This window comes from Apis cerana, linkage group LG5, assembly GCF_029169275.1.
Source record: "Apis cerana isolate GH-2021 linkage group LG5, AcerK_1.0, whole genome shotgun sequence".
Taxonomy (NCBI): Eukaryota; Metazoa; Arthropoda; class Insecta; order Hymenoptera; family Apidae; genus Apis; species Apis cerana.
The window spans coordinates 4,278,493-4,290,628 of NC_083856.1; the positions used below are offsets into that span (position 1 = coordinate 4,278,493).

The window sequence follows — 12,136 nt, forward strand, 5'->3', positions numbered from 1 at the left end:
ATAATAACGAGTTTTTTATTTATAATTTTTTTTCAATTTTCTTAAGTTTTTATTTATTCATATTCGGTATAGGGTAGAGTCAGTGCTTCTCAGAGGAATAAAGCGGTCATCCATCACGCGAAGAGGTAATTATTTTATTATATTTTTCATTTATTTTATCCTTTTAAATGAATGAGTATTGTATTTAAATTATGATATTCCGTGTTTTGATATAGATTTCATTTCCTCCTACTTGGCGATGACATCCTATGGGTCACGGCACTGCAAACTTCTTCGCATCTATCGGTGAGTCGCATGCATTTATGTTCCTCCGATCATTCAATCATGTCGTAGGATGAAAGATCCGAATCGACACGAGTGATTGGTTGTATACGTAGATTTTTGCACGAGCACAATGACCGCGGGTATTAATTATACCCGTGAATAGTAACACTTTTTTTTCTTGTATTTTATTTATTAGATCAGGATAGATCTTCTTGCACGTCGCGTTTTTAAGATGATATTGATAGTTAATTTTATATTAATCAACATATTTATACAATATAATATTTTTGCATCTAATTATTATGAATGATATAAATGATTAAGTAAAGAATCGTATAACGAAGAACCATATACATATAAATGTATAAATGTATAAATGTATTCTGAAAGAATAATTTAATATTCGCGTAAATGAAAATGAAATGATGATGAAATGATATGAATTGAGTCTCTTGTAGTATAGAAGTCGGATATCCTCCGACTTCGTTACAATAGAAATATCAATTGCTATATAATAATACTGATAATGTATTATTGTTTATTAACATGAACAATTGTTAATTTTTTTTTTTTTTTGTAATATTTCAATGTTTGATTTGTTATTATAAACTTAAGAATGATTTGAAATATGAAAATAATAAATAGATATTTTATTTTCTTTCTTCGTAAAAAAATGTATGAAATATTATGTGCAAGAAGATACTTCGCGACAGGTAGATTTCTAAATCAGAGCAGAAAATTTTGAACGTTTGTTTTATATTTTTAAAAAACATGCTTTGATGAAGAGATCGCCTGAGGTTATTTTTATTTAATATTCCATTTAAAGTCAATTTCTTATTATTAATTTTCATACATAAATTTATCATTAATTGATATAAATAAATTTCTTATTTTTTAAATATATTTTCTTCTTAAAATTAATAACAAAGAACCGTATATATATAAATGTATAAATGTATTCTGAAAGAAAAATTAATATTGGCATAAATGAAAATGAAATAATTTCAATTAAGTCTTTAAAATAAATATATACAGTTTGAAATAAAGTAAGCAAATATTGAATTAAAGAACATTAATCCGTTAGAAAATAAATACATTAATATTTTTTTTAGCTCAGGATTTTCAGGTTTAACCCTTTCCATGTCCGTTGCCAGGATCTCACCCACGTGCCCAGGTGCTACTTGGGTGAAAGAAAGGCGATGGGCATGATGATCATAGTTCATAAGTTCATAATAATAATTTTTCAGCGACTGACGATGCGTAGTGTATCGTGCACGACGTATTTTCCACATTGTGTGTGTCGTTAGGCTGTGGAATTGCGTCGTTTCGTATATCATTTCATGCAATATAATTTGAAACATTTAAGATATTCATGACTGATTTATTGATATTCTTATTTACAATTTTCAATTTTCAATAATAATTTATACGGGATATTATAATTTTTATTATTATTTTAAATTGCAATTATATCAAATTTAATTGCCACCTAAAAAAGGTGTATCTTTTATTAATAAATATTGATTGTATATTTAAAATTAAAATATTATTAAATTATAATATTATTAAAAATTAAAATTAAAATATAAATAGTTTTATTATACTTTTCATTAATAAATATTGAAATTTAATTTCAATAATATTATTATTAAATTATTATTAAATTAAATTAATAAATTTAAATTTATATAAGAAATATATGTATTAAATTTAAGAAATATATGCGTTTTTATCGCATTTTCACGCAATGGTCACTAGCTATCGTCAGTCGATTTCAGGAAAATGGTACGTAAAGTTAGAGTATGCGAGTAGTGTGCCAAGCTCGGGTGTCGGAGGCGTCCCGGGACGTTTCCCTAGTTTAGGCTTTTGCGCCCGAGTATTATGTGTGAGAATCGTGGAATGAGTGTGTTGGTGTGCCTGCTTTGCCATTTTTAAATATAGAGCTAGGTAGGATAGGTAGTATACTTCTGGTACGAATGTTAATTTTAAGTAGGTAGGGCCGGGCAGGTTGTCACAGTCTCTGGTCGGGTAGGCGCGTTTTCGCGTGACAATCTGTTTCAGGGAATAAAATTTGAGAAAACGAGGGCAAAGCTGAATCGAATGGACGACAATGCTATTCGTCTCTGGCTTTGCTTGTCGATTTTTCGAGTTTCGTGGTCGCGATCGCGATTTGCTTTCGAAACGAACGTTGCGCCCGAGATTCTGTGCATGTACGGAGAATGATCATTGCGATCGTTGGTCGTCCATGCACTTAGCTTCCGCGATTTAGTCCTTTTTTTTTTTCTTTTTTTCTTTGGTTTACGATTAGTGAATCTCGAGCCTAGATTTAAGTTTCAGCGGGCATTGCGCCCGAAGGAGGAAGACCGAAGAGGCCCGACAAACTGTCACGAAGAGGGCTGCAACGAATGGCTCCTCATTTTTTGAATCTTTTTAGGTCCAAAGAATGGGAAGTCATTGTTACTATTTTGTCATTGTGCTCGTTTTAGTAATATGTAGTAATTGTTGTTGTGTTGTCTGGCCGATTTGCATGCCGGCCCATCATCCAAATCCAGTCATCATGGGCATCGCGATTTTTTTTATTAGTGTTGCGAATGATTAATTACGGATTGAATTAGAATTGCGTTAAAATGAGAATCGCGTTTGCATTAGCGTTGCGTTAAAATGAGAATCGCGTTTGCATTAGTGTTGCGAATTATAAATTATCACGGTTTTTTGTTATAAATTATTTATATTTTTATAAATTTTTTATATTATAGCTTTTTTATAAACTATCTAATAATAAAATTTATATTATCTTTTGTAATTAAAATTCATTATTTCCAACTATTTTTTTAACTATTAAATATTATTTATATACACTTTCTTTAGTCAGAAATAATAATTTTGATTGAATTCATTTTTAAAAGTAGTGTTGCGTTGATAAGTAATCGCGTTTATTCAAGTAGTGTTGCGTTGAATATTGAATGCCCAAATTTCTTCCATTGGAATTGTGGAAGTACTCATGTTCCTGTTCGTTCCTGAATCATCTTGAGTGGCTAAAAAAGCTACTAGGGTGATTATACGATAGAGCAGTCAAGGAGGCTGCAAGATAGCAGTCAAGGAAGGCTGCAATATAGCAGTCAAGGAGACTGCACTTGATTTTTCGACAATAGTGTTGCGTTATTTAAATTTGAGTGCCTAGATTACTGTTGCGTAAATAATTGATCATTTTTTTTTTCAATGTTTCTTTCTTTTTTTTTTTTTCTTTTTTTTTCATTGTAAATTAGTAACATTTCAAATATAATGAAGCACTCATCGCGGTTGATTTAAAAATTTTTATTTTATAAAAGAATATTAGTATAATTAGTGTTGCGAAGCAAAGTGAATATTCCACTCGCGGTTTTGTTGCTCGCGGGTTTATATCGAGTGGAAAATATTTTATTTTAGTAGTCCTTCTGACTACTAATTGTAGTACTATTGTTTTCTTTTTTCAGCATTCATTATCGTTGCATTTATTGCAAAAAATATCGCTATGGTATTTATATTTATATTTCTCATTGGTAAGAACTTAATCTTTTTTGAAATATCGAATTTAAATTTTTTTTACTAAATTTTTTGAGATCAATAATGGTAAATGTTCATTATAAAAGTTATTTTTTTTTATATTGTTTTAAATGATAATGTTTCGATTGTTTTTTTTTTCTTAGTATAATAATCTTTTAAATAATTTTATATAAGTTATAAGTTTGTTTCAGATATATTATCTCTCGGACAACACTTATATATTTCAAGAAAATGTTATAATTGAATCTATCATCGTTCAATAAATAATTATACAACGAGTATAATTTTATTAATTATTTGTTTTGTTTTGTTTCAGGTACCATTGAGAATTGTCAATTATCATTTATCTTATATATTATTGTCGTTTTTATGTCTCTTTTATTTTGTTATAATATAGTTTCATTTCAGATGATTTTGTGACCGCGCGCAATGCGGTCGGTAGATTCAGTGTTTGTCTCGTAATAGTTTTTTGATATTTTAGAGCATAATAGCTCTAATTAAATTTATTCATTATAATCGCGAAATTAGAGTCAGTGTTTGCTCGCTTATTATAAATTAATCAAATACGATAATAACGAGTTTTTTATTTATAATTTTTTTTCAATTTTCTTAAGTTTTTATTTATTCATATTCGGTATAGGGTAGAGTCAGTGCTTCTCAGGGGAATAAAGCGGTCATCCATCACGCGAAGAGGTAATTATTTTATTATATTTTTCATTTATTTTATCCTTTTAAATGAATGAGTATTGTATTTAAATTATGATATTCCGTGTTTTGATATAGATTTCATTTCCTCCTACTTGGCGATGACATCCTATGGGTCACGGCACTGCAAACTTCTTCGCATCTATCGGTGAGTCGCATGCATTTATGTTCCTCCGATCATTCAATCATGTCGTAGGATGAAAGATCCGAATCGACACGAGTGATTGGTTGTATACGTAGATTTTTGCACGAGCACAATGACCGCGGGTATTAATTATACCCGTGAATAGTAACACTTTTTTTTCTTGTATTTTATTTATTAGATCAGGATAGATCTTCTTGCACGTCGCGTTTTTAAGATGATATTGATAGTTAATTTTATATTAATCAACATATTTATACAATATAATATTTTTGCATCTAATTATTATGAATGATATAAATGATTAAGTAAAGAATCGTATAACGAAGAACCATATACATATAAATGTATAAATGTATAAATGTATTCTGAAAGAATAATTTAATATTCGCGTAAATGAAAATGAAATGATGATGAAATGATATGAATTGAGTCTCTTGTAGTATAGAAGTCGGATATCCTCCGACTTCGTTACAATAGAAATATCAATTGCTATATAATAATACTGATAATGTATTATTGTTTATTAACATGAACAATTGTTAATTTTTTTTTTTGTAATATTTCAATGTTTGATTTGTTATTATAAACTTAAGAATGATTTGAAATATGAAAATAATAAATAGATATTTTATTTTCTTTCTTCGTAAAAAAATGTATGAAATATTATGTGCAAGAAGATACTTCGCGACAGGTAGATTTCTAAATCAGAGCAGAAAATTTTGAACGTTTGTTTTATATTTTTAAAAACATGCTTTGATGAAGAGATCGCCTGAGGTTATTTTTATTTAATATTCCATTTAAAGTCAATTTCTTATTATTAATTTTCATACATAAATTTATCATTAATTGATATAAATAAATTTCTTATTTTTTAAATATATTTTCTTCTTAAAATTAATAACAAAGAACCGTATATATATAAATGTATAAATGTATTCTGAAAGAAAAATTAATATTGGCATAAATGAAAATGAAATAATTTCAATTAAGTCTTTAAAATAAATATATACAGTTTGAAATAAAGTAAGCAAATATTGAATTAAAGAACATTAATCCGTTAGAAAATAAATACATTAATATTTTTTTTAGCTCAGGATTTTCAGGTTTAACCCTTTCCATGTCCGTTGCCAGGATCTCACCCACGTGCCCAGGTGCTACTTGGGTGAAAGAAAGGCGATGGGCATGATGATCATAGTTCATAAGTTCATAATAATAATTTTTCAGCGACTGACGATGCGTAGTGTATCGTGCACGACGTATTTTCCACATTGTGTGTGTCGTTAGGCTGTGGAATTGCGTCGTTTCGTATATCATTTCATGCAATATAATTTGAAACATTTAAGATATTCATGACTGATTTATTGATATTCTTATTTACAATTTTCAATTTTCAATAATAATTTATACGGGATATTATAATTTTTATTATTATTTTAAATTGCAATTATATCAAATTTAATTGCCACCTAAAAAAGGTGTATCTTTTTATTAATAAATATTGATTGTATATTTAAAATTAAAATATTATTAAATTATAATATTATTAAAAATTAAAATTAAAATATAAATAGTTTTATTATACTTTTCATTAATAAATATTGAAATTTAATTTCAATAATATTATTATTAAATTATTATTAAATTAAATTAATAAATTTAAATTTATATAAGAAATATATGTATTAAATTTAAGAAATATATGCGTTTTTATCGCATTTTCACGCAATGGTCACTAGCTATCGTCAGTCGATTTCAGGAAAATGGTACGTAAAGTTAGAGTATGCGAGTAGTGTGCCAAGCTCGGGTGTCGGAGGCGTCCCGGGACGTTTCCCTAGTTTAGGCTTTTGCGCCCGAGTATTATGTGTGAGAATCGTGGAATGAGTGTGTTGGTGTGCCTGCTTTGCCATTTTTTAAATATAGAGCTAGGTAGGATAGGTAGTATACTTCTGGTACGAATGTTAATTTTAAGTAGGTAGGGCCGGGCAGGTTGTCACAGTCTCTGGTCGGGTAGGCGCGTTTTCGCGTGACAATCTGTTTCAGGGAATAAAATTTGAGAAAACGAGGGCAAAGCTGAATCGAATGGACGACAATGCTATTCGTCTCTGGCTTTGCTTGTCGATTTTTCGAGTTTCGTGGTCGCGATCGCGATTTGCTTTCGAAACGAACGTTGCGCCCGAGATTCTGTGCATGTACGGAGAATGATCATTGCGATCGTTGGTCGTCCATGCACTTAGCTTCCGCGATTTAGTCCTTTTTTTTTTTCTTTTTTTCTTTGGTTTACGATTAGTGAATCTCGAGCCTAGATTTAAGTTTCAGCGGGCATTGCGCCCGAAGGAGGAAGACCGAAGAGGCCCGACAAACTCTCACGAAGAGGGCTGCAACGAATGGCTCCTCATTTTTGAATCTTTTAGGTCCAAAGAATGGGAAGTCATTGTTACTATTTTGTCATTGTGCTCGTTTTAGTAATATGTAGTAATTGTTGTTGTGTTGTCTGGCCGATTTGCATGCCGGCCCATCATCCAAATCCAGTCATCATGGGCATCGCGATTTTTTTATTAGTGTTGCGAATGATTAATTACGGATTGAATTAGAATTGCGTTAAAATGAGAATCGCGTTTGCATTAGCGTTGCGTTAAAATGAGAATCGCGTTTGCATTAGTGTTGCGAATTATAAATTATCACGGTTTTTTGTTATAAATTATTTATATTTTTATAAATTTTTTATATTATAGCTTTTTTATAAACTATCTAATAATAAAATTTATATTATCTTTTGTAATTAAAATTCATTATTTCCAACTATTTTTTTAACTATTAAATATTATTTATATACACTTTCTTTAGTCAGAAATAATAATTTTGATTGAATTCATTTTTAAAAGTAGTGTTGCGTTGATAAGTAATCGCGTTTATTCAAGTAGTGTTGCGTTGAATATTGAATGCCCAAATTTCTTCCATTGGAATTGTGGAAGTACTCATGTTCCTGTTCGTTCCTGAATCATCTTGAGTGGCTAAAAAAGCTACTAGGGTGATTATACGATAGAGCAGTCAAGGAGGCTGCAAGATAGCAGTCAAGGAAGGCTGCAATATAGCAGTCAAGGAGACTGCACTTGATTTTTCGACAATAGTGTTGCGTTATTTAAATTTGAGTGCCTAGATTACTGTTGCGTAAATAATTGATCATTTTTTTTTTCAATGTTTCTTTCTTTTTTTTTTTTTCTTTTTTTTTTTTTTTCTTTTTTTTTCATTGTAAATTAGTAACATTTCAAATATAATGAAGCACTCATCGCGGTTGATTTAAAAAATTTTTTATTTTATAAAAGAATATTAGTATAATTAGTGTTGCGAAGCAAAGTGAATATTCCACTCGCGGTTTTGTTGCTCGGGTTTATATCGAGTGGAAAATATTTTATTTTAGTAGTCCTTCTGACTACTAATTGTAGTACTATTGTTTTCTTTTTTCAGCATTCATTATCGTTGCATTTATTGCAAAAAATATCGCTATGGTATTTATATTTATATTTCTCATTGGTAAGAACTTAATCTTTTTTGAAATATCGAATTTAAATTTTTTTTACTAAATTTTTTGAGATCAATAATGGTAAATGTTCATTATAAAAGTTATTTTTTTTTATATTGTTTTAAATGATAATGTTTCGATTGTTTTTTTTTTCTTAGTATAATAATCTTTTAAATAATTTTATATAAGTTATAAGTTTGTTTCAGATATATTATCTCTCGGACAACACTTATATATTTCAAGAAAATGTTATAATTGAATCTATCATCGTTCAATAAATAATTATACAACGAGTATAATTTTATTAATTATTTGTTTTGTTTTGTTTCAGGTACCATTGAGAATTGTCAATTATCATTTATCTTATATATTATTGTCGTTTTTATGTCTCTTTTATTTTGTTATAATATAGTTTCATTTCAGATGATTTTGTGACCGCGCGCAATGCGGTCGGTAGATTCAGTGTTTGTCTCGTAATAGTTTTTTGATATTTTAGAGCATAATAGCTCTAATTAAATTTATTCATTATAATCGCGAAATTAGAGTCAGTGTTTGCTCGCTTATTATAAATTAATCAAATACGATAATAACGAGTTTTTTATTTATAATTTTTTTTCAATTTTCTTAAGTTTTTATTTATTCATATTCGGTATAGGGTAGAGTCAGTGCTTCTCAGGGAATAAAGCGGTCATCCATCACGCGAAGAGGTAATTATTTTATTATATTTTTCATTTATTTTATCCTTTTAAATGAATGAGTATTGTATTTAAATTATGATATTCCGTGTTTTGATATAGATTTCATTTCCTCCTACTTGGCGATGACATCCTATGGGTCACGGCACTGCAAACTTCTTCGCATCTATCGGTGAGTCGCATGCATTTATGTTCCTCCGATCATTCAATCATGTCGTAGGATGAAAGATCCGAATCGACACGAGTGATTGGTTGTATACGTAGATTTTTGCACGAGCACAATGACCGCGGGTATTAATTATACCCGTGAATAGTAACACTTTTTTTTCTTGTATTTTATTTATTAGATCAGGATAGATCTTCTTGCACGTCGCGTTTTTAAGATGATATTGATAGTTAATTTTATATTAATCAACATATTTATACAATATAATATTTTTGCATCTAATTATTATGAATGATATAAATGATTAAGTAAAGAATCGTATAACGAAGAACCATATACATATAAATGTATAAATGTATAAATGTATTCTGAAAGAATAATTTAATATTCGCGTAAATGAAAATGAAATGATGATGAAATGATATGAATTGAGTCTCTTGTAGTATAGAAGTCGGATATCCTCCGACTTCGTTACAATAGAAATATCAATTGCTATATAATAATACTGATAATGTATTATTGTTTATTAACATGAACAATTGTTAATTTTTTTTTTTTTTTTTTGTAATATTTCAATGTTTGATTTGTTATTATAAACTTAAGAATGATTTGAAATATGAAAATAATAAATAGATATTTTATTTTCTTTCTTCGTAAAAAATGTATGAAATATTATGTGCAAGAAGATACTTCGCGACAGGTAGATTTCTAAATCAGAGCAGAAAATTTTGAACGTTTGTTTTATATTTTTAAAAACATGCTTTGATGAAGAGATCGCCTGAGGTTATTTTTATTTAATATTCCATTTAAAGTCAATTTCTTATTATTAATTTTCATACATAAATTTATCATTAATTGATATAAATAAATTTCTTATTTTTAAATATATTTTCTTCTTAAAATTAATAACAAAGAACCGTATATATATAAATGTATAAATGTATTCTGAAAGAAAAATTAATATTGGCATAAATGAAAATGAAATAATTTCAATTAAGTCTTTAAAATAAATATATACAGTTTGAAATAAAGTAAGCAAATATTGAATTAAAGAACATTAATCCGTTAGAAAATAAATACATTAATATTTTTTTTAGCTCAGGATTTTCAGGTTTAACCCTTTCCATGTCCGTTGCCAGGATCTCACCCACGTGCCCAGGTGCTACTTGGGTGAAAGAAAGGCGATGGGCATGATGATCATAGTTCATAAGTTCATAATAATAATTTTTCAGCGACTGACGATGCGTAGTGTATCGTGCACGACGTATTTTCCACATTGTGTGTGTCGTTAGGCTGTGGAATTGCGTCGTTTCGTATATCATTTCATGCAATATAATTTGAAACATTTAAGATATTCATGACTGATTTATTGATATTCTTATTTACAATTTTCAATTTTCAATAATAATTTATACGGGATATTATAATTTTTATTATTATTTTAAATTGCAATTATATCAAATTTAATTGCCACCTAAAAAGGTGTATCTTTTTATTAATAAATATTGATTGTATATTTAAAATTAAAATATTATTAAATTATAATATTATTAAAAATTAAAATTAAAATATAAATAGTTTTATTATACTTTTCATTAATAAATATTGAAATTTAATTTCAATAATATTATTATTAAATTATTATTAAATTAAATTAATAAATTTAAATTTATATAAGAAATATATGTATTAAATTTAAGAAATATATGCGTTTTTATCGCATTTTCACGCAATGGTCACTAGCTATCGTCAGTCGATTTCAGGAAAATGGTACGTAAAGTTAGAGTATGCGAGTAGTGTGCCAAGCTCGGGTGTCGGAGGCGTCCCGGGACGTTTCCCTAGTTTAGGCTTTTGCGCCCGAGTATTATGTGTGAGAATCGTGGAATGAGTGTGTTGGTGTGCCTGCTTTGCCATTTTTAAATATAGAGCTAGGTAGGATAGGTAGTATACTTCTGGTACGAATGTTAATTTTAAGTAGGTAGGGCCGGGCAGGTTGTCACAGTCTCTGGTCGGGTAGGCGCGTTTTCGCGTGACAATCTGTTTCAGGGAATAAAATTTGAGAAAACGAGGGCAAAGCTGAATCGAATGGACGACAATGCTATTCGTCTCTGGCTTTGCTTGTCGATTTTTCGAGTTTCGTGGTCGCGATCGCGATTTGCTTTCGAAACGAACGTTGCGCCCGAGATTCTGTGCATGTACGGAGAATGATCATTGCGATCGTTGGTCGTCCATGCACTTAGCTTCCGCGATTTAGTCCTTTTTTTTTTTCTTTTTTTCTTTGGTTTACGATTAGTGAATCTCGAGCCTAGATTTAAGTTTCAGCGGGCATTGCGCCCGAAGGAGGAAGACCGAAGAGGCCCGACAAACTGTCACGAAGAGGGCTGCAACGAATGGCTCCTCATTTTTTGAATCTTTTAGGTCCAAAGAATGGGAAGTCATTGTTACTATTTTGTCATTGTGCTCGTTTTAGTAATATGTAGTAATTGTTGTTGTGTTGTCTGGCCGATTTGCATGCCGGCCCATCATCCAAATCCAGTCATCATGGGCATCGCGATTTTTTTATTAGTGTTGCGAATGATTAATTACGGATTGAATTAGAATTGCGTTAAAATGAGAATCGCGTTTGCATTAGCGTTGCGTTAAAATGAGAATCGCGTTTGCATTAGTGTTGCGAATTATAAATTATCACGGTTTTTTGTTATAAATTATTTATATTTTTATAAATTTTTTATATTATAGCTTTTATAAACTATCTAATAATAAAATTTATATTATCTTTTGTAATTAAAATTCATTATTTCCAACTATTTTTTTAACTATTAAATATTATTTATATACACTTTCTTTAGTCAGAAATAATAATTTTGATTGAATTCATTTTTAAAAGTAGTGTTGCGTTGATAAGTAATCGCGTTTATTCAAGTAGTGTTGCGTTGAATATTGAATGCCCAAATTTCTTCCATTGGAATTGTGGAAGTACTCATGTTCCTGTTCGTTCCTGAATCATCTTGAGTGGCTAAAAAAGCTACTAGGGTGATTATACGATAGAGCAGTCAAGGAGGCTGCAAGATAGCAGTCAAGGAAGGCTGCAATATAGC

The 12,136-nt window shown here is 29.2% G+C and overlaps 1 protein-coding gene across 1 annotated transcript in view; it reads left to right on the forward strand.

Annotated features, from left to right (window-relative positions):
- Window positions 1-12,136, forward strand: part of LOC108003943 (kinesin-related protein 4-like) — a 50,017-nt gene that overhangs the window by 37,095 nt on the left and 786 nt on the right. Inside the window, exons 5-8 of the mRNA XM_062075579.1 lie at window positions 73-125; window positions 216-285; window positions 4,448-4,500; window positions 4,591-4,660. Coding sequence (XP_061931563.1) covers window positions 73-125; window positions 216-285; window positions 4,448-4,500; window positions 4,591-4,660 — 246 coding nt within the window. The remainder of the gene's footprint in view (window positions 1-72; window positions 126-215; window positions 286-4,447; window positions 4,501-4,590; window positions 4,661-12,136) is intronic.